General features: G+C 47.5%; 1 protein-coding gene across 2 annotated transcripts in view; it reads right to left on the bottom strand.

The window, feature by feature from the left end:
- Window positions 1-24,974, bottom strand: part of ARHGEF10L (Rho guanine nucleotide exchange factor 10 like) — a 97,203-nt gene that overhangs the window by 44,255 nt on the left and 27,974 nt on the right. The window contains exons 5-14 of one of the 2 annotated variants that reach the window (XM_032231606.1): window positions 22,255-22,337; window positions 21,413-21,496; window positions 17,883-18,055; window positions 13,749-13,851; window positions 10,024-10,128; window positions 5,562-5,665; window positions 4,721-4,798; window positions 3,747-3,926; window positions 3,508-3,624; window positions 1,238-1,330 (exon numbers count right to left, since the gene is read on the bottom strand). In XM_032231606.1, the coding sequence (XP_032087497.1) occupies window positions 1,238-1,330; window positions 3,508-3,624; window positions 3,747-3,926; window positions 4,721-4,798; window positions 5,562-5,665; window positions 10,024-10,128; window positions 13,749-13,851; window positions 17,883-18,055; window positions 21,413-21,496; window positions 22,255-22,337 (1,120 nt within the window). The remainder of the gene's footprint in view (window positions 1-1,237; window positions 1,331-3,507; window positions 3,625-3,746; window positions 3,927-4,720; window positions 4,799-5,561; window positions 5,666-10,023; window positions 10,129-13,748; window positions 13,852-17,882; window positions 18,056-21,412; window positions 21,497-22,254; window positions 22,338-24,974) is intronic. The other variant, XM_032231605.1, reaches the window with a different exon arrangement.

The raw sequence follows: 24,974 nt of genomic DNA, 5'->3' as shown, positions 1-24,974 counted from the left end.
ACCAAGAGAGGCTAAGCGGTAAATACGAGAGACTTAGCTCAGATGATGAACAAGGAAGGACCACTCCCTCCTGATCCGCGAGCATGGAGAGTGGAGAGAAGGCAGGAACAGCGCAGGCTGACCCAACTACTAGGAGGAGAGTGCCCTGCTCCTTTCCACAAGGCACACCTGTGGACTGAGACTTAAGGAGATGCTGTGGGGAGGGGAGTTTGTTGAGAACAAAATGTTGAATTCATGGAGGATTGTGGGTCGTTGCCGATATTGGACATTTAACTGGACTTCTTGCTTTATTTCTTGCCTCCTGAATTGATTGCCTTAGTTCCTTTGCTTCCTGAACTAATTTACTTATTCCCTTGCCCTGCTGGATTTCTTGTTTTTTAGCCGTTGTGTTCACAGTATTGTGCTGGACTACTTGCAGCCAGGGGCTGCTGGAGGTGTGTGTGTGTGTGTGTGTGTGTGTGTGTGTGTGTGTGTGTGATCACTTTGCTCTGGGACTTTTCTGACCCAGGCTTCCTTAGAAAGCAAGGAGCAAACTCTTGGTCCTGACAAAACCCCTTTTATTTACACGACTGTGAATTCCCTTCATTCACAGTCAGCAAGGCTTAGCACACAATCTTTCAAAGGAATATTTATCTACACAAACCTTATCTCATTTGAAGAGCTGCCAAATAACTGGTTTCCAAAGGCAGGGCAAGGCAACACTTGGCACAGAGTCTCTTATAGTCACAAACAGAATTTCCACTCTTGAAACAACCAAAGGAACGGATAGTTTCCTGTAAAAGCCCCCTCCCCCTTCGCTCCTCTTTTGTTTCTTATGGAACGGGCCAATCACCTCCAAGGTGTGGCTTTACTCCCAAGACGACCCTGCTTTCTTAGTTGTTCTTGTCTTCTGGCATGTGCACACTGGGAACAGGCTTCAACTGTTCCTCTGCCTCGCTGCTGGCTCCCTCTCTGTCTCCGATGCAGAGCCCTTGTCTGAGTCTTCCCCAGACTCCAGGACAGGCCCATGTTCCTCCCCAACTTCCTCATTGCCCGACTCTGCTGCCAGTTCCGCTGGTCGCCGGTGGGCCACAGCAGGATCTTGCCAGAAATTTGGGAGTGTTTGGGTAACATTTGGAGCAATAAAGGGGCGGTTTGAACTGTCAGCTGACTGTGTTGCCTCTGTGCCGTGCCCGGGGTCGTCACAGACTTAGATGTCTTCCCCTAATTCGAGAACCCGAGAAAACAAAAATGGTACCTGGAGCAGAAGAATAAACTGGGGGAACCTTTGAATGGGTTTCACCATCAAGCCGTAGAGGGTGACACGGTCAAGGCTGGCCATCTGTTTCTTCTGCAAAAAGGAAGTTATAATGGCTCGGTTGAGGTGTGAAAACCTCTGTTCTTCCTTCTCCAATGTTATCGGTGGGCCCTTCATGGCGTGGTCCCATCTCAGCGAGGCTCGTCCTATTCAACGTCAATTCTGCTCTACGACCATCCACAACCCCATCTTGCCAACTGAATGAATTCAAGATAATTCAGTGATGGGCAACCTTTTTGTCGCGGCACACCCATAATGCAATTTGTGTGCAACACCCGCCCTGCGCACCTGCCCCCGCGCAAGTGCAAGCGAACCCCCCCTGTTTTTCCTGCCCCCGCATGCACATGTGACACCACCCCCCCGGAGCTCCCCCGTGCATTCAGCCCCCCCTGTTATTTACTTCCAGGTTGATGCAGGAGGCCTTGCAAGGCCAAAATGGGTTGCGAAGGGGGGGCCCACAGCGTGAGGCTCCCCGTGCCCCATTTTGGGCCTGGAAGCAGAGGTGGGTTTCTACCGGTACGATACGGTTCAGCCCTATAGGTAGTAACTCCAGCGGATACATCACCATATCGGTTCTATCCTCGGTGGCGCCATCTCAGTTTTCTGTTCGGTAAATGCGCAGAACAATCTTCATTGAAAAAAAATGTAATTCCCCCACCCCCTTTTTAATGGTTTGCACATGTGCAGAACGTTTAATGTGCAAATGCGCACCTGCAAGGAGGATGCATTTGGCTTGCGTGTGAGCAAAATTTTTGCATTCGAGTGCAAAGTTTTTCAGGCACCGAACCAGTAGCAATGGCAGCAGGGACCCACTCCTCCCTAGGTGGTCTCCTGCATCAACCTGGAAGCCAAAATGGGGCATGGGGGCGCCGTGCGAGGCCCCAAAATGCAACACGAGCGCCCTGCCCTCCCCGCGCATGTGTGGCAGAGACCCAAAGACCAGTTGGCTGGCGGGAGGCGTGCGCGGCATGAACGAAGAGACTGGGGGGGGGGGCAATGGCTTGCGTGCCTGCAGAGATGGCTCTGCGTGCCGCCGGTTCGCCATCACCGGAATAAAAACCATTCTACTCTACACCTGTAACCTGAAGTGGGTTTTGGATCCAGGAATTCTTCAGCTGCGTCCAATTCTGCAATATTTCTCCATTGTTTACCCCCCCAAAAAACCCCGACTCAAATTGAACGAAGCAGGGGATTAGACCCAAATTATTAATTGTTACACTTCTAAACTCAACGGCAGGAAGCAAACACAATTTTTCATTATCCCCATTAGAACCTCACAACGCATTCATATTCAAATGCAATTTAGCCACGGAATGGATTAGTTAACGAATCCAATTATCTTTCATTTCGGTTGTTGCTTTCCTAACTATTGAAACTATCGCCCTTCTCAAGAGCGGAAACCTCAAGGACAGCAGAATACTTCAGATAAGTTAAGAGATGGAGAGATCACCTGTTCTGGCCCATGGCTTTCTTAACAAGCAAGAAGTGGAGTTTTGATCCTGGCAAAAAACCCTTTTATTTACACGACTGTGGATTCCTTCCATTCTCAGCCAGCAAGACTTAGCAAACAGTCTTTGCAGAGTCCCAAGGGAGTGGGCGGCATACAAATTTTATTAAATTGAAATTTCCAAGGAATGTTTATCCACACGAACCTTATCTCGTTTGGAGAGCTGCCAAATAACTAGTTTCCAAATGCAGGGCAAGGCAAAACTTGGCACAGAGTCTCTTATAGTCATAAACAGAATTTCCACTCTTGAACCAACCGAAGGAACAAATTGTTTCCTGCAAAACCCCCTCCCCATTCGCTCCTCTTTTGTTTCCTATGGAGGGGCCAATCACCTCCAAAGTGTGGCTTAACTCCCAAGTCGACCCTGTTTTCTTAGTTGTTCTTGCCTTCTGGCAGCTCTGCGCATTCGCACACTGGGAACAGGCTCCAGCTGTTCCTCTGCCTAGCTCCCTCTCTGCCTCCGACGCAGAGCCTTCGTCTGAACGTTCCTTAGCTCCCAGGACTGGCCCATGTTCCTCCCCAACCTTCTCACTATCTGACTCTGCTGCCAGTTCTGCAGGCCGCTGTCGGGCCACACCATAACCATCATCTATCTGGAGAAACCAGGTTGATGGATAAACCTCTATGGCCACTAAACTAAGAATAACCCCTTGATGGGTCTTGCCCCAGGGTCCAGGGCCTTTGTGATGCCCATTCTTCTTACCTTGAGGAACTCCAAGAAAGCTGGTTTGGTCATGCAGGCCTTCTTGATTAAGGACATAGCACTGGTGAAGTTGTTGACGTATTCACTGTACACATCCAAGACCATGGACTTGGAGAACTTTGGAGAAGAAATGGAGGACAGTGAGACCCCAAGATTCACTTCTAGAGTCCCCTAGAAGGTTCGGAGAAGTCACATCTTTGAGACGGGCCGCCATGTTCCACGTCTAATCAATTGCTCACCGAGGCCACAAAGAGGTCACCGATCTTCTCCATGGAGTCCCACTCAACCACCCGTGAAGACAAGGCGATTTGGAACATGGAGTGGCACTGGAGGATCTCTTTGACCCGGAAGAAGACCACTTGGCATTTCCTGGCACTGAGGACTTTGGGCTCCATCTCCATCAAGGGGTTCCTATAATCCTGTTTCGGAAGGGGACAGGAGACACTCTTTTGATGACTCATCCATCTTTTGGGTTATCATATTGATGTACAGGTAGAGTGGTGTGGTGGCCTAGAGGGGGAGCCCTGGCCTCACAATCAGGAGGCTGTGAGCTCGATCCTAGGGAGAGGCAGATATTTCTCTCTCTGGGCACCATGAGAATATAGCTGCTGAATGTAACTCCGCACTTGCAACAGGGAGGGCATCTGGCCAGTCAACATTCATCTCCATTCAGTTGCCCAGACTCCACCCCACAAGGGATTATGGGGGCATTAAAAGACGATGATATCGATGTACAGATAGTCCTTGATTTACCACCATTCGTATAGTGACTGTTCCAACTTACAACAGGACTGAAAAAAATGACTTATCACTGTTTTCCCGCACATATAACCGCTTATGGTCACATGATCAAAATTCTGATGCTTGGCAACTGACTCGTGTTTATGACGGGTTGCAGCGTCCCGGGTTCATGTGATCCTCTTTTGCGACCAAAGTCAATGGGGAAGTCAGATTCGCTTAACAACCACGTTACTAACTTAATTCGTTTAATAGCTGCGGCACGAAAGGTCGTAAAAGGGGGGGAACCTCACAACCCACGTCTCACTGAAGAACAGAAATATTGGGGTCCATTGTGGTCGTAAGTCGAGGACTACCCGTATTACAAAGCCGGAATCAACCAGAAGATGTGAGATGTGGCTTCCCACCCTTGGCCAAAGGGGCACCCAGAGAGCATCTCCTCTCGAGAAGTCAAAAGAAAAAAAAGACAAAATACCTGTAAAATGCGTCTCAGCGAGTCCACATAACTCCTCTCGCTTTGCACAATGGAGCCCAGGATGTGACGACGTATCACCTGGGAGGAAAAAAAAAAAAGAGAGGCACAGAATTAAGCCCACAGGGGGGCAGCTTGTGGAACTCCCCGCCACAGGAGGCGATTCGCCAGCTCGGTAGCGTTTGCCTCAAAACCTCAAACGTCCCCTGGGGGGTTGGTTTGCAGCGGACCGGGCCCTTGTCAGGAAGAGGGCCCCAAAACCCCAAATAAAGAACCCAGTTCGACCAAATTTAGATGTCAGGTTCGACATCCTAAACCCGGGATGGTGAAACTGTGGCATTTGGCCCGCAGGTGGCACACAGAGACCCCTCTGTGGCACGCCAGCTGGCGCTCCACCGCGCATGCGTGCACGCCTCCCACCAGCCAGCTGGTCTTTGGGTCCCTGCCGCACATGCATGGGGGAGGGGGGGCGCATGAGGGGGACCCGTGTGTGCATGCCGAGGGAGCGTTCACATTGCATTTTGGGGCTCGTGCAGTGCCACGCACCCCGTTTTAGCTTCCAGGTTGGTGCGGGAGGCCTTCCAGGCCCAAAATGGAGCACGGGGGGGCGGGGGGCAGAGGGGGGCTCGCGCTCTCCCCCACCCCGGTGCCCCCATTTTGGACCTGGGAGGCCTCCTGCCCCAACCTAGAAGCAAAAAATGGGTGGGGGGGTTGCATGCCCGTGGGAGCGCAGGGGGGTGTCGCACGTGTATGTGCTGGGGAGGGTGCAGGGGTGTTTGTCGTGCACGCATTGCATTATGGGTGCGAGGACAAAAAGGTTAGCCACCGTGGGCCCTAAACAAACCTGCTGAGGGTTTAACCCTTCGGGCATCGGCCCCAACTCGGGCAGCTGTTTGGCATCTGAAACTGGCACCTCCAGGAAGCCCAATTCTTCTTCTTCGGAGTCCCCTGAGGTAAAATGAAAGCAATGTGACTTTATATAGCGCTTTAGCGCAATCGAGGGATGCTGTTAATACCCACAAAGCAAAACGCGAAGCGACGCGGATTAAACTTAACGCACGCCAGCCGAGTTCCATCATCATGCCCCCCCTCCCCCTTCACTGACAATCCTCCGGGTTTTAAAACATGCGTCTAGTCCTCAACAGGAGAGAGCCGGCGTGTGGGTGAAACTGGCAAAATCAGAAGGAAACTCAAGCCAACATCATGCAAATGTATTATTCTGATTAGTCTGGCAATTTCACCTTCCTTGAGTGGCGTTAATTGGTGCACTGACAAAGTCCCAGGCGGGGGGGGGGGGGGGAAAAAGCAAGGTTTTTTTTTTCTAAGTTTTGCACAACGGCCCTTCTCCAGCACCGACGAATCAATGGCGCGAAGTGACTCAGCAAAAGTCCGTCCCTTGGGCACGGTTGGCACTGCCAGCGGAATCCAAGAAGATTCCTGGATGGGCAGCGTCTCCAAACCAACGTCAATGAAAGGCAATCAACAAAGCGTTTTGCAGGGCGGCGTTTTTGGAAGGGATGCGAAGAAAACACAGAGAGGCGGCATCTAACTTGGCACCCCCAAAAAATCATAGGCTGCCTGGGGGGGAGAAAAAGCAGGAGCGAGCGACTCTTAGCAAGTAAGCCAAGCTGCATTCTTTGGGGATGGATGGGAGGGTGCTGGATGGGGAGATTTAATTCTGGTTCCGGGCTGCAAGTGTGCTCCCCAGGTGATTCTGTGCCAGCCCATCCTATTACCCCAACCTCAGAGGAAAAAATAAACATAAAATATAAAGATCAGTCAGACTGCGAATGAATTCACACAGCCCCACCCCCCGACTGCGAATGAAATCCTTGCCAAGGCGGTTAAAGCACCAACCAGCCACGCAGGACGCAATGCCACCAAATCTCGGCAGCTGGTTTCAGCTCTGTTGAGCCCGATACAGAAACCTACCTCCCAGCACAGGACTCAAGCTCTCCCGGTATATGTGTGTGTGTGTGAGATAGTCCATCTGCCTGGCCTTACCTGAGAGCGAGGAAGAGGAGGAAGAGGAGAAGTGAACAATCACGTAATCCTTGGCACTTGCCCGATGCCGTTTCCTCCACATTTTAGCTGTGGGAGCTATTCTCCCCACGTCATTCAAACTTCCTCTTTCTCAAAAGACTAAAATTCGGTCGAGTCGGAGTGGTGGTCTCTCCATCCTTGCAGAAACGGGCCCGGGTACCGGCAGGACCCCAGGGAGAATCAAGCCGGCAGCAAGAGTGGGGAGGGGGGGGGGAATGAAGCTCGTGAGCCGCTCGGGGCGGGTTGATGACAAGAATAGCTCAGTGATGGCGAGGCTGACCTTTCCTTCCCTAATTTTGGGAACAGCTGCCTGGCTCACTTGGGAGAGCTGCCATCCGGGGAGGCGGCCCAGAGCGGAAGCAGCTTGAAAGGAGAAGGGAGGGGAAGGGTCTCCAAAAACATCCTGTGGGGGAAGACCCTCTTCAAAAACCACTGGTTTTTAATTTTGGCAATTAGCCAAAAAAAAAACCGAAGAGAGAAATAATAGGAAGCGAAAAAGAAAAATCTTGGGTCATCCAAACAATCTATCGAAAAGCGATAGAATATATTCAGAAGAAAAGATATAATGCATATAAAAAGAAGAAAAAGGGGTGTGTGTGAATATCTAGGACAGTGTTTCTCAACCTTGGCAACTTGAAGATGTCCGGACTTCAACTCCCAGAATTCCTCAGCCAGCATTCGCTAGCTGGGGAATTCTGGGAGTTGAAGTCCGGACATCTTCAAGTTGCCAAGGTTGAGAAACACTGATCTAGGAACAGGGGATTAGTAAAATGAAATGAAATGTGTTAATCATGGCAATGGTACGTAGCTAATTAAGAAGGGAGTGAACTACACTAATATTGTTCATTGTGCAAATTAATTAAGTAAAATGTTTCTCATGTAAAGAGCTTAATTTGAAGAGGCACGTTACTTATAGAAAATAGATGGAAATGAAATGATAAATTTGGTTTATTTCTAAAGGGATAAAAAAATGACATTGCTTATGTACATAATAAAAATTAAAAGTTGGAAAATATGGGAAGAAAATAACACAGCTGAAATTGGAAACGGAAATATAATGTAAAATGAATTATGCATAGGTGAAAATGTTAAAGGGGGAAAACTGGACAACCCTCTGTTTACAAACGAATTTTAATTATGTAACAAAAAAATTAAAAAAACCACTGGATTTACCACTCTCTCAAATAACCCTGCCCATATGAACAACAGCCAGGAAAAAAAACAAAAGTTCCAACTTTTCAGCTCTTGTTCAATTTGCAAACAGGGACTTGGGGATAGAGGTGCCCGAACAATCCCACTGGGAAAATTTAAAAACACAATGGGGTGTAAGTAGAAATGAGATCAAAACATCATTTTTTTTCCTCCCTAGAAAGCAAACAAATACGGGAGAATCCTGCTGTTTGCTTTAGAGATTAATCCGGGAGAGAGTTAAGTTAATCTATTGGAAACTCTAAAACAAGACAAAGAGAAAAAAAAAATGGTTAACGAATGGGGAGCCAAGCCGATCTGCAAGATGAGAAATTCTGGGGATAAATGCAGAGATGCTGCGGGAAACCCCCCCCCCCTCTTTTTGTTGTTGTTGCAAAGTCGTGTCCGACCCATCGCGACCTAATGGACAATGTTCCTTCAGGCCTTCCTGTCCTCTCCCATCCTCTGGAATCCATTGAAGCTCATTCCGACTGCTTTGGTGACTCCATCCAGCCACCTCCTTCTCTGCCGTCCCCTTCTTCTTCTGCCCTCTGTCGTTCCCAGCATGAGGCTCTTCTCCAGGGAGTCCTTCCTTCTCATGAGATGGCGAAAGGATTTGAGTTTCCTCTTCAGGATCTGGCCTTCTAAAGAGCAGTCAGGGTTGATCTCCTCTAGGACTGACCGGTTGGATGGCCTTGCAGTCCAAGGGAGTCGCAGGAGTCTTCTCCAGCACCAGAGTTCAAAGGCCTCCATTCTTTGGCGCTCAAGCCTTCCTTATGGTCCACCTTTCATTGCCACTGGGAAAACCAGAGCCTTGACTAGATGTACTTTTGTTGGCAAGGTGATGTCTCTGCTTAACTCTCTAATAATCTACCCTAGGTTAGAGTCACAATCCAGACGCAGCGGCCAGTAAGAGTAATAGATTTTGGGATGGACAAAGGGAATTCAAGCTAATTTGTTTCGCCTCCAGAAAAAGCTCAGCCTTTCCGTGCTGCCCCCACCCCCCAAAACCCCTTTTGAAATCTCCCTTTTTTCTTAATCTAAATTGTTTGCAAAGGATCGTCCAGCAGTGAGCCATGCCCCTTGTTCACACAACTGCATTAAAAAAGAAAGTGGTTCACCCAATCTGCTTTCCATAAAGGGTGATTTTCCCCCCCCAGAAATGCCAGTCAGATGCCAACCTCCCCATCAGCTGCTTAGAAGCAGTCACTTAAAGCAAGGGTCACCCACTTTTCACACCTCAGAGACCACTAAATTCATAGTTTTAAATCCCGTGGACCACTAATATGATCTGCCTAATGACCGGCTGGATAGGCATGGCTAGGTGGCCATATGACTGGGTGGGTGTGACCAACTAGATGTCACTCATGTTAAGGGGCACCGCGCTGGCCTCTATTTGCCCCTCCCCACCCAGCCCCTCCTCGCCCGGGCTCCTTAGCACCCCAACAGGAAGCAGTTGTTGGAGCTAAGCAGCCACCAGGAGAAAGAGTTGGCAAAACAGCTCAGTTCAAATAGGATCTGGCTGAGAAGGACGCTCAGCAGAAGCACCTCACTGAGGACTGGGAGCATAGGCTTTCCAAGCAGAGGGAAGACCTGCGGGAGTGCAAGACCAGGTACCGGTGCCTGGAGGCTCAGTGGGCTGAGATGGTCAGCCAGTTCCAGGCCATGATACAGTCCCACTGGAACGAGGCCCCTCCGGCTCTTCGCCACCAGCGGCTCTTCCCTCCAGCCTTCGCCCAAAGCCCCCCACCAGGAGGCTGAAGCAGACCCTAAGTCGGAATTTCTGCCCCCCTCCGACCCGCACAAAAAGACCCCAAAGGGGGAGACTCTCTGCAGCAACACAAGCATTCACTGCACGCATCCGTCCCAGGGTCCGTAGTTTGAGGACCCCCCGATTTAGTGCAATATAAAAAATGCAAATAATTTTTCTGCGGACCACCAAAATTTTCTCGCGGGCCACCAGTCGGTGGTGACTGCTGACTTAAAAGTCAATTGAAGTTAGCCACACTGCACACCAGGCCATGCTGTGAATCCCTTTTTTTTTTGGGGGGGGGGGAATCCAGTTGGATCTGTACCTCTCTCTGCAGAGAAGCTATGGGCCATGGCAATCTCCCCGGCCCAGGAGAGAGATCGCTTCCTTTCCGGTCCCGAGACCCCTCTGCTCGGCTCTCCATCCGCAGCTACAGTGAAGGAAGGACCACCAAGCTTAATTCTTTCGCTCATGAATTCACATTTGTTCTCTTGGAGAAAGCATCTTGGCAGGATCCGGCTTTTGCTTCCAACCCTGAAAAGCTGAGTTGGGGGGCGGGGGAGGGCGCTTTCTCTAGCTCAGGAAAAGCCTCCCCCCACCCCCACCCCGAAAAAAGCCTTGCATTTATATAACTGTGCAAAGAGATAAAAGAAACTTCAAGGGGGATGTTAAGTTCAGCTGGTTCTTAGTACGTTTTTTTCCCCCTGGGTAAGCAGTTTTGTAGTCGTTCTAGCAAAGTTTTGCAACGGTGCCACCCCAAAACAAGGAAGTGGCTAAGAAATTTATGCTGGGAATGAACTTTTTGAGGGCTGATGGAAGGAGACTCACCCGCTCCGTGTGTGTGTGTGTGTGTGTGTGCGCGCGTGCGTGTAAGAAAGAGAAAAGGCTGAAGCTGTGTCCTGCAGCAGCTCACACCCTCATTCTTTGCAACTTTCTTCCATTCCAGAAGCAAACCTAGTTCGCAGCAAATGTTTAAAGAGGGACAGCACAATTAAAAAAAACAAAAACCCAAAACTTAAAAAAAATAAGATAAATTCAGATACCATCTGGGTTTAATGTACTGGGAGAAAGATTCGCTCACTTGCACAGAAAATAATGTTGTCAAAGAGACTGGGAGTTTAAAAGTCTTTGAAAATGCCAAGAAAGTTAGGAGAGGAGAGGAAACAGAAAAGAGAAGAGAAAGGAAGGAAACAGAAGAGAAAGGAAGAGGAGAGAGGAGAAGGGAAGGGAATGGAAGAGGAGGGAGGAGAAGGGAAGGGAAGGGAAAAGGAGGGAAGGGAAGGGAAAGGAAGAGGAGAGAAGGAAAAGGAAGAGAAAGGAAGAGGAGGGAGGAGAAGGGAAGGTAAAGGAAGAGGAGGGAAGGGATTGGAAAGGAAGAGGAGGAAAGAGGAGAGGAGAAGAGAGAAGGGAAAGGAAGGAAGGAAGGAAGGAAAGAAGGAAGAAAAGGTTTTCTCTATGAGAATCAGAAACGCTATTTAAAAAAGTTATTCTGAGGAAAATATCTACTGGAACTAAAGAGATACCCAGAAATAGTATAAAGAAAAGAGGTAGCTATTAAACTCAAAAAAGAAAGTGTAAAACAGATAGGAGGAGGGAAAATAATACCACAGTGTCACTTCCAATTGACTTCCTGCAGTCTCTCCAAACAAAGTTAAAACTAGAGGGGGATTTTCTGTGTTTCTTAATCAAGCCAGGATCACTCACTGGCCATGCTCAATTCATCAAACCGACTACTCACTTCGACTTTGCAAAGGTGAGTCTCAGTTCCTCAGCTTTCCAGGCAACAAATAAAAATAAAAATTCACTCCCTGTCCCTGTCTTTGCATCTGGCTCAGGGGTCGGCAACCTTAAACACTCAAAGAGCCAGAAAGATCCTAACCGGAAGCCCTCCGTTCAATTCTGGAGCTCATCAGAAAGCCGGTTCCCCCCACCATAGAGTCTTGTCCTAGCCTGGTGTCCTTTTTCCTCTACCTGTCCTAACCGAAAGCCCCATCAATTTCTGGAGCTGACCGTCGAAAGGGAGCCGCAGCAGAGGGATGAAAGAGCCACATGAGGTTCCAGAGCCGCAGCTGGCTGACCCCCTGAACTGGCTGACTGAATGCACAAGGACATGAATTCTACAAAATTTTGCCCAGAAATTCAGAAAACAGATACCCTCAAGTCACTTTCCTACCAATTCTCTCTTATCTTTTAAGACAGGCATCTCCAACCATGGCGACTTGGGGACTTCAACTCTCAGAATTCCCTAACCACCAAGTTCTTAAAAGTTGCCAAGCTTGGAGGGCCCTCCACAATACCTATAAGGTAAAGGTTCTCCTTGCACATGTATGTGCTAGTCATTTCCGACTCTAGGGGGCGGTGCTCATCTCCGTGTCAAAGCCGAAGGGCCAGCGTTGTCAGAAGACGTCTCTCTGGTCATGTGGCCAGCATGACTCAGCGCCAAAGGCGCACGGAACTCTGTGACCTTCCTACCAAAGGGGGTCCCTATTTTTCTACTTGCATTTTTGTACGTGCTTTCGAACTGCTAGGTTGGCAGAAGCTGGGACAAGTTAATGGAGGCTCACTCTGCGATGTGGTGCTAGGGATTCGACCCGTCGAACTGCCGACCTTTCTGATCGCCAAGCTCAGCAGCTTAGCCACTGAGCCACCACAAATACCTATGCTCTTCTGGTTTTGTTTTTTTTAAGACAGCTGATTTTATGGCATCAAAAGTCTCCATTAGCAACCCAATGGCATAGAAAAATCCAAAAACATTTTCGGTTTCAAGTTTCCACCCTCCTCTTTTTCCCATCAATCACAGGAATTTCACTAATGCTAGAATAAAGGAAGTGACGGAGGAAACAGAAACTGGGTTTTTGTCTGATGACGAAGCGGAGGAATTTTCTGAAGCAACCCGAAACCAAAAGAAGCCCAGGGATATTCCATCCAAAATCCTAATTTTTAGAAGGCAGACCAGCCGTCAATGCAATTGGGCCATTTTAAGTAGCTTCACCCTTAATGCTTCCCATAATCTGGATTTTATGTTTCCTACAGCTTTGCTGTTTACCTTTTCAAGATGCTGTTAAACGATACCAAAAAAAGGTAATAAAGTATTTGTCCCAAGTACATGCAGTCCTCAACTTACGACCATAACTAAGTCAAAATTTCTGTTGCTGAGGGAGACATCAGTGAAATTAATTTTGCCCCATTTTACGACCATTCTTGCCACAGTTGTTCAGTGAATCACTGCAGTGGTTAAGAAGTAACATGGTTGTTAAGTGGATCGGGCTTCCCCCATTGACTTTGCTGGTCAGAAGGTCGCAAAAAGGGATCGCGTGACACAGCAACCGTCATAAAGACGAGTCAGTCGGCAAGCAGGCGATTTTCGATCACGTGACCACGGGGAAGTGGCAACGGTCGTAAGTGTGAAAAACAGCCACTTTTTTCCAGTGGTGTTGTGACTTTGAACCGTCATGAAATGAACAGTTGAACTACCGAGAACTACCATATTTTTCGGAGTATAAGACGCACCTTTTTCCCTCAAAAAAGAGGCTGAGAATCTGGGTGCGTCTTATACACTGAATACAGCATTTTTGGCCTCCCGAAACCCCGCCCCCTTCACCAAAATGGCTGTGCAGAGCCTTTAGGAGGCTTTCAGAGTGCTCCTGGGGGCTGGGAAGGGCAGAAATGAGTGAAAAACAGGGCGTTTTTTGCCCCCCTGCCAGCCCCCAGCAGTACTCTATAAGCTTCCTAAAGGCTATCCATGCCTTTTTTTTTTGACAAAAAACGGGATTGTTTTTTTCTCGTCTTTGCCCCCACCCCCACCCCCCAGGAGCATTCTACAAGCCTCCTAATGGCTATTCATGCCCTTTGGGGGGGGGGGGGGACGGGCCCTTTTTTGAAAATAAACCAGGCTGTTTTTGGGAGGTTTGCAGAGTGCAAAAACTTTTTAAAAAAATTTTCCTCTTCAAAACCTTGGTGCGTCTTATACTCCGGTAAATATGGGTAACTGATTCCCCACCCCCCTTGTTAAAGTCACCTGTGTGCACAACGTCAAATAAACCCAGTTACCTGGAATATCTTTCTTATGCAGGAAAGTCCGCATGACTGCAATTTTGGTCTTTTCCAAACCATCCTTGGTGCCGCTTTTGGCTGCTTTCATGAATTGGGTCATCTGCAGAAAAATCAGTTTTAAAAACAATTACAGAAGACGAAGCGGAGCTGTTGGACCTCCTGCCAAGGAAAATCCCTCTCACTGTTATTCCAATTCAGAAAAATAAAAGCTAGGTAAAGGTAAAAGTTCCCCTCGCACATATGTGCTAGTTGTTCCCGACTCTAGGGGGCGGTGCTCATCTCCGTTTCAAAGCCGAAGAGCCAGCGCTGTCCGAAGACGTCTCTGTGGTCATGTGGCCGGTATGATTCAACACCGAAGGCACACGGAATGCTGTTCCCTTCCCACCAAAGGTGGTTCCTATTTTTCTACTTGCACTTTTAAATGCTTTCGAACTGCTAGGTTGGCAGAAGCTGGGACAAATACAATACAATAGCAGAGTTGGAAGGGATCTTGGAGGTCTTCTAGTCCAACCCCCTGCACACGGAGCTATGTTGCCTGGCATGGGTGGAGTCACGCTTCCTCTTCTAGGGTTTCAGGCGCGCATGCGCAGGGGATGAGCAGCCGGCCTTTGTGTTTGCGACAGTGCCAGAAACTGGAAGAACTGGTCTTCCGTTTTCCGTCGTAAATATATGGCCGGCCAGCTGACTATCATGCGCGCATGCATGCCAGTAACCGGAAGACAAGCTGGTGAAAACCGGAAGTTCATTTTCCGGCATATGCATGTCCCTTGAGCAGCTCCTCTTCTGGGTTGCGGCCCAGGCGAGTGCATGCCCGCGTGCCTCCTTTTCGGCTCCCAGTGCCGAAAAGACTTGCCATCACTGTCCTAAACTATAAATAGAAGACAGCTATAGTCCTCTCTTAATGACCAGAGGTGGTATTCAGCAGGTTCTGACCAGTTCTGGAGAACCGGTAGCGGAAATTTTGAGTATTTCAGAGAACCGGTAAATACCGCCTCTGGCTGGCCCCGCCCCCATCTATTCTCTGCCTCCTGAGTCCCAGCTGATCGGGAGGGAATGGGGATTTTGCAGTAACCTTCTTCTGCCACGCCCACCAAGCCACGCCCACAGAACCGGTATTAAAAAAAAATTGAATCCCACCACTGTTAATGACTGTCCTGTTTAGCTACTTGGCAAAGTTTCAACGGTGCTGAGAAAGTCATTTCCTAACTGGTCCTCGCATGTGTGGCCGTCAGGGCTTCTCTTCACATCACTGCCATTCGGATGCCAATTCAGCCTGTCAATCATTGAGATCCTATTTATTAAACCTCTTTTTTGAATATTTTTTGGGGGGCACCTCCTCTCCTTGCTCCCTAACCTCAACCTCACTCGGTGACTTTTCTCGAAGCCCAAAGGAGAAAATTCTAAATCAGACAGACAGGACCCCCGAAAAAAAAAAAAAAAAAATTCTGTGTTTTGTTTTGTTTTCAAAAGAAGGTTAATTCTTGCCAAGCAGACGAAGCAGCAAGCAAAGCGCTGAAAGACCAAGGACAGGAACGGAAAAATGCAGTGTTTTTTTTTTTTTTGCATGCACGCACACACACACCCCCGAAATCCAAACAGCGCGGGGGAAAGGAAAGGGAAAAGAAACAGAGGACGCAGGGAAGAGAAAGGACAGTACCTTACAATCGTATCTCTGCTTCAGCATCTCTCTGCCCCCGACTTTCAAAGCCAGGATCTCCCTTTTAGTCTTGGAGCACCTTTCTTTTAGCCTGTGAAGGTCGGGAGAAAGCTGCCACCCCCAAAAATGAACGCCAGCAAAGAGAAGCCGTTGGGGGAAAGGAAGAGAGAGAGAGAGAGACAGGCACAGAAATCGGGGTGAGCAAGCCGGAAACACAGCAAAGGCAGGGAGACATTGCAAAGCACTGTGTGGTTGGCAGGTAGCAGCAGAAGCAGTGGGGTTAAGGGCATCCCTACGACCCCTTTGCGAGCGTCCTGCTGCCCCCTCAGCTTGGAATCTGGAGGTGTATTCGATATTCCCCAACCGAGAGACATTAGGATCATCAAAATTGCTTTTAGAGGGGGCATCGCAAGTCCTTTTCTAAGAGTGGGGCGGTGTGGCCTAAAGGTGGAGCTCTCGACTCACAAACCCGAGATTGTGAGTTTGATCCTAGGTAGAGGCAGATATTTCTCTCTCTCTGGATACTGTGAGAATATATCTGCTGAACAAAACTCTGCAATGGTGACAGTAAGGGCATCCGGCCACTCTGCTAGCTCCATTCGGTTGATGATGATTGCCAAGTCCTTCTTTAGCTAAAGACTCAAGGTGGCATCAAGACAAAGCTCTCCAACCCCCGGCAACTTTAAAGACTGGTGGAATTTCAACCCCCCAGAATTCCTCTGGGTGGCTGGGGAATTCTGGGAGTTGAAGTCCACAAGTGTTTAAAGTTGCCAAGGTTTGGAGGACTCTGCTCTAAGGGTCCAATAAGTTGTAGATCCCGCAAAGGGGTTGTGTTCTGACCGAGGCTTCCCCAAAAAGCAGGAGGAAGAGTCCTGGTCCCGACAAAACTCCTTTTAGTAAACGAATGGGAATTCCTCTCCTTCACATATAGCAAAGGCCTGGAAAACAGTCTTTCAAAGGAGTATTTATGACCACAAACCTCATCTATCTTGGAAAGCTGCCATGTAAATATATCTCAAATGAGGTGCTGTGCAAGGAAAGACTGGGCAGAGAGTCTCTGAGATTCACGGACAGATCTTCACACTCTGGAAACGAATCTAACAACCGAACAAATTGTTTCCTACAAAAGCCCACTCCCCTTTTGCTCTTCTTTTATTTCCTATGGGAGGGGCCAATCAACTCCACGTTGTGGCTTTACTCCCATTTACTCGACCCTGATTTCTGAGTTGTTCTATTCTTCTGGCAGTTCTGTACATGCGTACACTGGGAATAGGCTCCAGTTGTTCCTCTGCCTCACTGCTCTCTAGCTCTGAAGGCACCTGATCACTGCCAGAGGGCCTTGGTCCCGTCTCTGCCTCCGATACAGAGCCATCATCATAGCCTTCCTGTTGTGGTCTGCCAGCCGTCTGCAGAGCTGACTGCAGAATCGGACAGTGAGGAGGTTGGAGAGGAACATGAGCCAGTCCTGGAGTCTGGGAAAGGCTCGGACGAGGGCTCTGCGTTGGAGCCAGAGAGGGGGCCAGGGCCACCTAGGAGTTATGTGCTGCCTCCGGAGCCTTCAGAGACAGACATCAACGAGGAAGAGGAAGGGAAACAGGAGGGAGTCTGTTCTCAGTGCTTGCATGCGCAGAGCTGCCAGAAGGCAAGAACAGTTAAGACAAAAGGGGCAACTTGGGAGTAAGGCTTGGAGATGATTGGCCCCTCCCATAAGACATAAAGGAGGAGCAAAGGCACCTGAACCTTTGCAGGAAGCAACTTTATTCATTCTGGTCGGTTTAAACTCTGAAGCTCCGTTTTGACTCTGACCTTGCAAAGCTAATTGGCAATTACCGTATTTTTCGGAGTATAAAATGCACCCAAGTTTTGAAGAGGCAAATTTGAAAAAAAAAGTAGGTAGGTAGATAGAGGGATAGAAAGGGAGAGAAAGAGAGAGAAATACAGTAGGTAGGTAGGGAAAGAGAGAGTAGTTAGATAGGTAGGTAGGTAGATAAAGGTATATATATATATATAGAGAGAGAGAGAGAGAAATACAGTAGGTAGGTAGGGAGAGAGAGTGTAGATAGATAGGTAGGTAGAGGGATAGAGGGAGAGAAATAGAGAGAGATAGAGAGAAAATATACAGTAGGTGTTTGGCAGTGTTTCAAGGGAGATAAAGGTGGGTGCTTATCAGCCTTATCCCGAAAGACTTTGGCAGACTTCTGTCGGACTCTTTACAAACTATTTGGGACTCATTACGGGCTGTGAATGAACATAATTCACAGCCTTTGAAATAAAAATTAGGGTTTTGGGGATTAAGTGTGTGCTTTTTACTGTCTCCGGAAGTCTAGATCAGAACACTTCCCTAGCCTCTAGGACTAGCCCATGCTCCTCCCCAACCTCCTCACTGTCCGACTTTGCTGCCAGCTCCCACTGGCTGCTGCTGGGCCACAACAAGTTGCTTTCCCTTCTGATCGCCCCCCCTTCCCCCCAATTACCTTCGGCTGGAAGGAAACTTTGGGTTTGGCGTGGGCCGCATTGGCTTTGTTCTCGTCGGCCGAGTCTTCACTGTAGCTTTCGAATTCGCTGGAGCTCCAGCCTAAATCTTCAGGCTCTTGTGAGGTGAGCTTGGCGTGAGGGACATCTTCATAAATTAAGCTTCTCTCTGAATCTGAAAGAGGGAGAAACGACAGTCAGTTCTTAGCCGAGCCGGGGGGGGGGGGGAACTGAGGGAGAAAAAGGGGTCCCCACAGCACAAGGAGGCTTCAAGAAGAGAAGAAATAATAACAGGAAGAAGTTGATGATGAAACTGAAGAGCGGGCATCGGTGGCACAGGATAAATAAAAAAAAAAAAGTGGAATTAAGAGGAAAAAAGTTCAGATTAGAGGTAGCCCTCAACTTAAGGGACATGGTGGCTCAGTGGTTAAGACGCTGAGCTTGTCGATCAGAAAGGTCGGCAGTTCGGCGGTTCGAATCCCGAGCGCCGCATAACGGAGTGAGCTCCCGTGACTTTGTCCCAGCTTCTGCCAACCTAGCAGTTCGAAAGCACGTAAAAAATGCAAGTAGAAAAATAGGGACCCCCTTTGGTGGGAAGGTCGAAGCGAATCACTGCAATTGATGTTAGTAACCCAGCTGTTGAGTGAACCTGGTTTCCCCATTGACTTTGCTTGTCAGAAGGTCACTGTGGGGGCACTGTGTCCGTCATAACTGCGTTGTCAAACATTCGAATGCAAATCATGTCATCATGGGAGGTGGCGACACGGTCGTAAGTATGAAAAACGGTCGTAAGTCTCTTTTTTCAGTGCTGTTGTAACTTCGATCACTAAATGGACTACCTGAATTGTCCAAGTACAGGCAGTCCTTGACTTACAATGATTCATTTAGTGACCATTTGAAGTTACAACAGCACTGGGAAAAAAAGACTTATATGACCTTTTTTCACACTTGCGACCGTTGAAGCATCCCCATGATCAAAATTCAAACTCTTGGCAACTGACTCGTATTTATGACGGTCGCAGTGTCCCGGGGTCACGCAGAATTCCCCTTCTGACAAGCGAACTCAATGGGGAAAACAGTTTCACTTAACAACCGCGTTCACTCATTCAAGAACTGCAGGGATTCACTTAACAACCGCGGCATGGAAAGTTGTAAAAAACAGAGCAAAACTCACTTAGCAACTGTCTCGGTTAGCAACTGAAATTCTGGGCTCAACTGTGCTCGTAATTCCAAGGATGTAGGGCTAGAATACCTTCCTGAGTTGAGAGTCGATCGATTTCTTCTTAGATACAGCTGGAAGTTTTTATTTAAAACAAGAGAAATTCACAAGCCCCTAAATGCTTATATTCTGTAGCAATGACTAACAAGGAAGGGAAGTAATTAAATATTGCACTATCAACTGTTTCCCCAAAGATGGCGAAAGCAACGTTAAACATCCCGCTTGCTATGCTGAGTGGGGAAAATAAAACAAGAATGTCAAAACAGAAATCTTTTAACGATTAGCACATTCTGAAAAGCCCAATGGGGTTTCGCCAATCCAGACCAAGCCAACTAACATAAAAATTAACTTTTATTCATTGTCTTTTAAAAACTAATTGATAACCCGGCGTTGCCCGGGTATTTATTGATAGGGAGGGGGGGGGGGGAAATGTCCGGATCAAACGTAATTTCTAATGTTGGATTTTCCCCTTTACCGGAGGCCATTAACATGGCAACTCCACTGCACTGTACAGTAGAAGCCATTTTACAGCAGTACAGTAGAAGCCATTTTAAGCCACAACAGGCTGTATCTTAACAGAACACACACTATGGAACGATCTCCCCATGGAGATCCGGACCCTTACTACTCTTCCGGCCTTCCGCAAAGCGATTAAGACCTGGCTGTTCTGGCAGGCCTGGGGCTGTTGATTTATCCAGTCCCATTCTAAGCTATATGAATGTTGTGCAATTTTAATGTCTGTTCTTTTTAATTTTTATATGTCCCCCCTCCTCGTTTTTATCTGTAAGCCGCCCTGAGTCTCTTGAGAGTGGGCGGCATACAAATCCTAATAAACCGTAAACACCCTGAGGGGCGTTAGGGGTGTCTCCCCCCCCCCCCCCCGCCCAGTATTTTTCTCCAGAGAGTAAGTCATCTGGGTACCAAGTTTGGTTGAAATTGCTCGAGGCGTTCCAGAGTTATGCGGGAAGATACACACACACGCACAGCCATTTTTATATAGATATTACAAATCAGATCTGAAAATGTTAAGGAATTGTAGAGAAAGCATTTGGATTTGACAAGAAAAATCCTCTGCTTCTATAAAAATGGATTAATTTCAGAGAAAACATTGGGGGGGAGGACTCAAAATAAAATTAAGTATAAAGAATACTGATGTTTAACCATGGATAGATTAGGGAAGAGAGGCGAAGTGAACAGCAAATAATTTCAGGTCAGCATGATTGCCTGCTTTCCCATAAACTATAAAAAATGGTTTAAAAGGGTAAAGGTAAAGGTTCCCCCTGAACATACGTGCTGGTCGTTCCCGACTCTAAGGGGCGGTGCTCATCTCCGTTTCAAAGCCGAAGAGCCAGCGCTGTCTGAAGACATCTCCGTGGTCATGTGGTTGGCATGACTCAATGCCAAAGGAGCATGGAGCGCTGTTACTTTCCCACCAAAGGTGGTCCCTATTCTTTCTACTTGCATTTTTACGTGCTTTTGAACTGCTAGTTTGGCAGAAGCTGGGACAAGTTAATGGGAGCTCACTTCGTTACGCGGCGCTAGGGATTCGAACCCCCGAACTGCTGACCTTTCTGATCGACAAGTTCAGCGTCTTAGCCCCTGAGCCACCGTATTCCTTATAGAAATGGTTCAAACAAGTAAAATAAAGCAGGAACACTTTTGTATTGAGGATTATCAGGGTGCAGGCGGGCAGATAAAATTCCTCTGAGCATGTTTGGAGTGTCATTCTTGACTTCTGTTCGGAGATGGAAAATATATCGGGAAATCACTTATTAAGGGAAGTCCTGAGGAAGAAAATGCCTCTAAGATTTGGAAGTCGGTTAAAAGAAACACTGAATATCTTCTTTTAACTCATTTAAAACAAATTAAATTGGGGTTGCATTCTATTAAGAGCAGGTAGATTAACGGATTTATTTATTCGCAATAATGCAAATTGATTCTTCATCCTCTTTTTTTGGGAATGTTATTATTTTATCATCACTGTCTCTGTCTCTCTCTCTCTCCCTTTGTGTGTGTGTCTCTGTCTCTCTCTCTGTCTCTCTCTCTCTGTCTCTCTCTCTCTCTTATTTCTGTCTGTCTGTCTCTCTCTCTGTCCTGATTTCACATCCAAATATTGTAGATTTATTAAGCCTCCTTCCTTACGGAGGTTATTGTTGTTTCAAGAAATCTTTGCCGAAGATCATTTTAGCAAGACAGTTAAAAGAATATTTGTGACCAGAAGGAAAGAATGTTGAAGGAGAGGGAAAGAAAATGGTGTGATCTTGAGCGAAGAGGAGAAGTGCGAAAGAGAGGCGTGGGGGAGTGTGTGCCTACCACACGGCTGTAAATCGACTTTCTCGCAAGGGACATCATCGTAAATCACTTCATCGTCAACAGAGGGGAAGGTAAACTGATCACCTGGAACAAAGAACGAGATAAGGTAGGGAGGGCAACTGAACCTAGAGTGGTGTTCTGACCGAGGCTTCCCAAGAGCCTGAAGCAAATTCTGTGTCTTGACAAAAAACCCTTTTATTCATTGACTAGGAATTCTGCTCATTCACATCCAGCAAAGTCTTTCAAGGGAGGATTTACGGTCACAGATCTTATCTGGCTTGGAGAGCTGCCAGGCCGATAGCTGCAAAACTTGGCCAGGATACTCGGAGAGTCAGGAACCAATTAACTAATGGTCTCCTGCAAACTCCACTCCCCTTTCGCTCCTCTTTTATTTCCTCTGGGAGGGGCCATTCACCCGCCACCTGGGCTTTACTCCCGAGTCACTCCTTAAATGTTCCCTTTTCCTGGCAGCTCTGCGCATGCGCACCCTGGGAACAGACTCCAGCTGTACTTCTGCCTCACTGATCTCCGACTCCGAAGGCAGCTGATAACTGTCAGATGGCCCTGGCCCCCTCTCTGCCTCCGACACAGAGCCCTCATCAGAGCCTTCCCCAGACTCCAGGGCTGGCCCATCTTCCTCCCCAACCTCCTCACTCCGGAATCTGCTGCCAGCTCCGCTGGCGGGCCACAACAGGTGAATCCAACCACATGGAAGCCGAGGACTGCAAAGTCACCACGAGGACTAGAAACTTGGTCTGCTGGAGTTGCAACAGGGAGCCATTCGGAGCAAGCGATCCGCTGCTCCCCACTCTCAGCCCGTAGTAGAAAATGGGTCCTCCTACCTTGAGATGAATGTCTTCGCTTCCAGGTGTAGATTCGTGTCCCGGACTGGGAAAAATCTCCATTGCTCACGGTGTCCACCAATCTAGAAGACAATTTTGAAAAAGTGGGCTTCGCAACCATAAACCCTTCGTGGCTTTTCTCGTCCCGAACCCAAGCAAGCAAAATATTATTCTGCCTTAAGAGAGGGGCAAATTCGGATCCGCAACCCTTCAACTTAACTCTTCGTTAAGTTTTCACGGGGATCTTAAGTTTGCAACCTCCAGCCAGAGTGGGTATTTCTGAACTTTGCCCACCTGAAAAGCTTTTATAGCACCTGGGACAATGCATCTTTTTTTCCCCTCCCACAAAAAATAGAAAACAGCATTGCCAAAAAGGTATTAAGAGTCTTTAACCGAATCTTGGGAAGCTTCTTTTTCTCCGGTAATATTGTGTTGCAAACTAGGGCTTATAAAACCTTGGCTAGACCTATTCTCGAATACAGCTCAACTGCCTGGAATCCACACTGTATATCGGACATTAATATAATTGAGAGAGTCCAGAGATATTTCACAAGAAGAGTCCTCCGCTCCTCTGCCCACGATAGAATCCCCTTATGCCCCCAGCCCAAATTTTGGGCTTAGACAACTTAGAACTACGCCCCCTTCAGTCTGACCTGAGCGTAGTACATAACATTTTCCCTTCAACATCCTACCTGTCAATGACAACTTTAGCTTCAATCTCAACAACACAGGAGCACACAATAGATACAAACTCAAGGTAAACCGCTCCAAACTCGACTGCAGAAAATACGACTTCAGCAACAGAGTGGTCAACGCCTGGAATGCTCTACCTGACTCCGTTGTTACATCCCCAAACCCCCCATAATTTTAACCTTAAACTGTCTACTGTTGACCCCACCCCATTCCTAAGAGGTCTGTAAAGGGGCGTGCATAAGCGCACCAGCGTGCCTTCCGTCCAGTGGTGGGCTTCAAATAATTTAACAACCGCTTCTCTGTCCTAATGACCAGGTGGGTAGGCGGGGCTTAGTGGTCATGTGACCGTGTGGGCATGGCCAACTCAACATTACTCAGGTCAACTCAACATTACAATGTAATAAGGGTTAACCGGAGAGGCAGTTTCTGTAAGCAGGGCATTAAAGATTAAGCTAGAAACAACACCAGAATGTTTCCTTCCCACCTTCCTTACAGGATTAGCCCTGTAAAGTGGGGAAAAAAACAAAAGAAGATTTCTTCCAACAACCGGTTCTCTGAACCTCTTAGAAAGTTAAGAACCGGTTCTCCCAAATAGGTGCGAACTGGCTGAGTCCCACCACTGCTTCCGTTCCTACTGTCCCCCTTTTATTCGCACCCATTTCCTGTATTCATAATCATGTTTATACTTATCTCTGTTATCTTATGCATGCTTGACAAAATAAAATAAAATATCAAATCAATGCATGAACAGTGTGTCCCCTGGGTGTCATACATTCTAATACAAATAAAACGAATAAAGTTAATCATAATTATTACATTCAATCAAGTTACATATTTCTAATAATGATGCACATTTATATTAGGTTGCAATCTGTCATTATTCAATTATTCCATGTTTTCCCTTGTTATTACTTTTATATAAAAGCGTACGCACTAATATCCCCCCCTTTCTCTTATTTCTATCACTTATTCTAGCTTTTAGCCATGCCAGCCTTTATTAAAAGACTTTTCCTTTCCTTTCTATCCTAGCAAACTTCTAATCATGTCACCTACCTAAAAAGGGGGGGAAAAGAAAAGAGAAAAGAGAGAAAAGAAAAAGCAAATCAGAACAACAAAAAAGAGAAATATCTATCCATCGTCTCTTGCCCGCTTCAATACTTTAATTGCTATGCTTTTTTTTTTTGACTTGCCTCCCAGATCCTCTGTTGAATCTCTGTCTGCACCTGCTTTTTGGCTGTTCAATCTAGATATTTCAGGTGCGCCTTAAAGGAAGTAAACCATGCCATGCCCCTAAATCAGCTAGAATCCACTCGGTAAGGGATCTTGTTATCTTCCTTTGACATCCTCCCTAAAAACCAAATCCGTGCCCCAGACTATCAAGAATGAAGCTGTTTTCGCTGGAATGAAGATGCTCCCCTTGTAGCTTCAACTGAATGCAAAGTTTGATTAAACTAAATTGCAGGAAAGTTCAAAATACTTGCCCACGTCTTAAAAGCCCTCACCGTTTCGCACAGATTTCCCAGCTTACAGAGGCTATGGTTTAATTAGCAGGCAATTGGGGGGGGAGGGAAATGTGCTAGAGCGAGGACCCCTCCCCAAAACAGCCCACAGCCCACAATTGCTCTTAGGAAACTGTCACTAAGCGTTTAACACGCTCCTGGGATTAAGGAGACTTGGAGGCAGCCCACCAATGCCAAGTGGCAAAACACACACAAACACACACACACACACACAAAACACACACACAAACCCCGCCTTCACGGACACAAACACAGCCTACCAAAGCTTTCTCCCTCCATCCCAGCATCTTAATTTAGAGGGAAAAAAGTTGTTTGTCTGCCAAGATTTCCTGTAAATAAACCCCAAATCACCAGCCCTCTGACTCACAATATGCAGATTTTTTTTTTTTTTAAATGTGCCCAGAGCTGATTTGCTGTAAAAAAGAAAGCAAATCCTGGAAAACAGAATCTCCCACGATCTATAATGACTTTACTGTTTTTATGCGCATCTTCACGCTAGCGAGCGGG

The sequence above is a fragment of the Thamnophis elegans genome, chromosome 15 (assembly GCF_009769535.1).
Source record: "Thamnophis elegans isolate rThaEle1 chromosome 15, rThaEle1.pri, whole genome shotgun sequence".
NCBI classification, from domain to species: Eukaryota; Metazoa; Chordata; class Lepidosauria; order Squamata; family Colubridae; genus Thamnophis; species Thamnophis elegans.
This window is presented reverse-complemented; position numbering and strand designations above follow the sequence as displayed.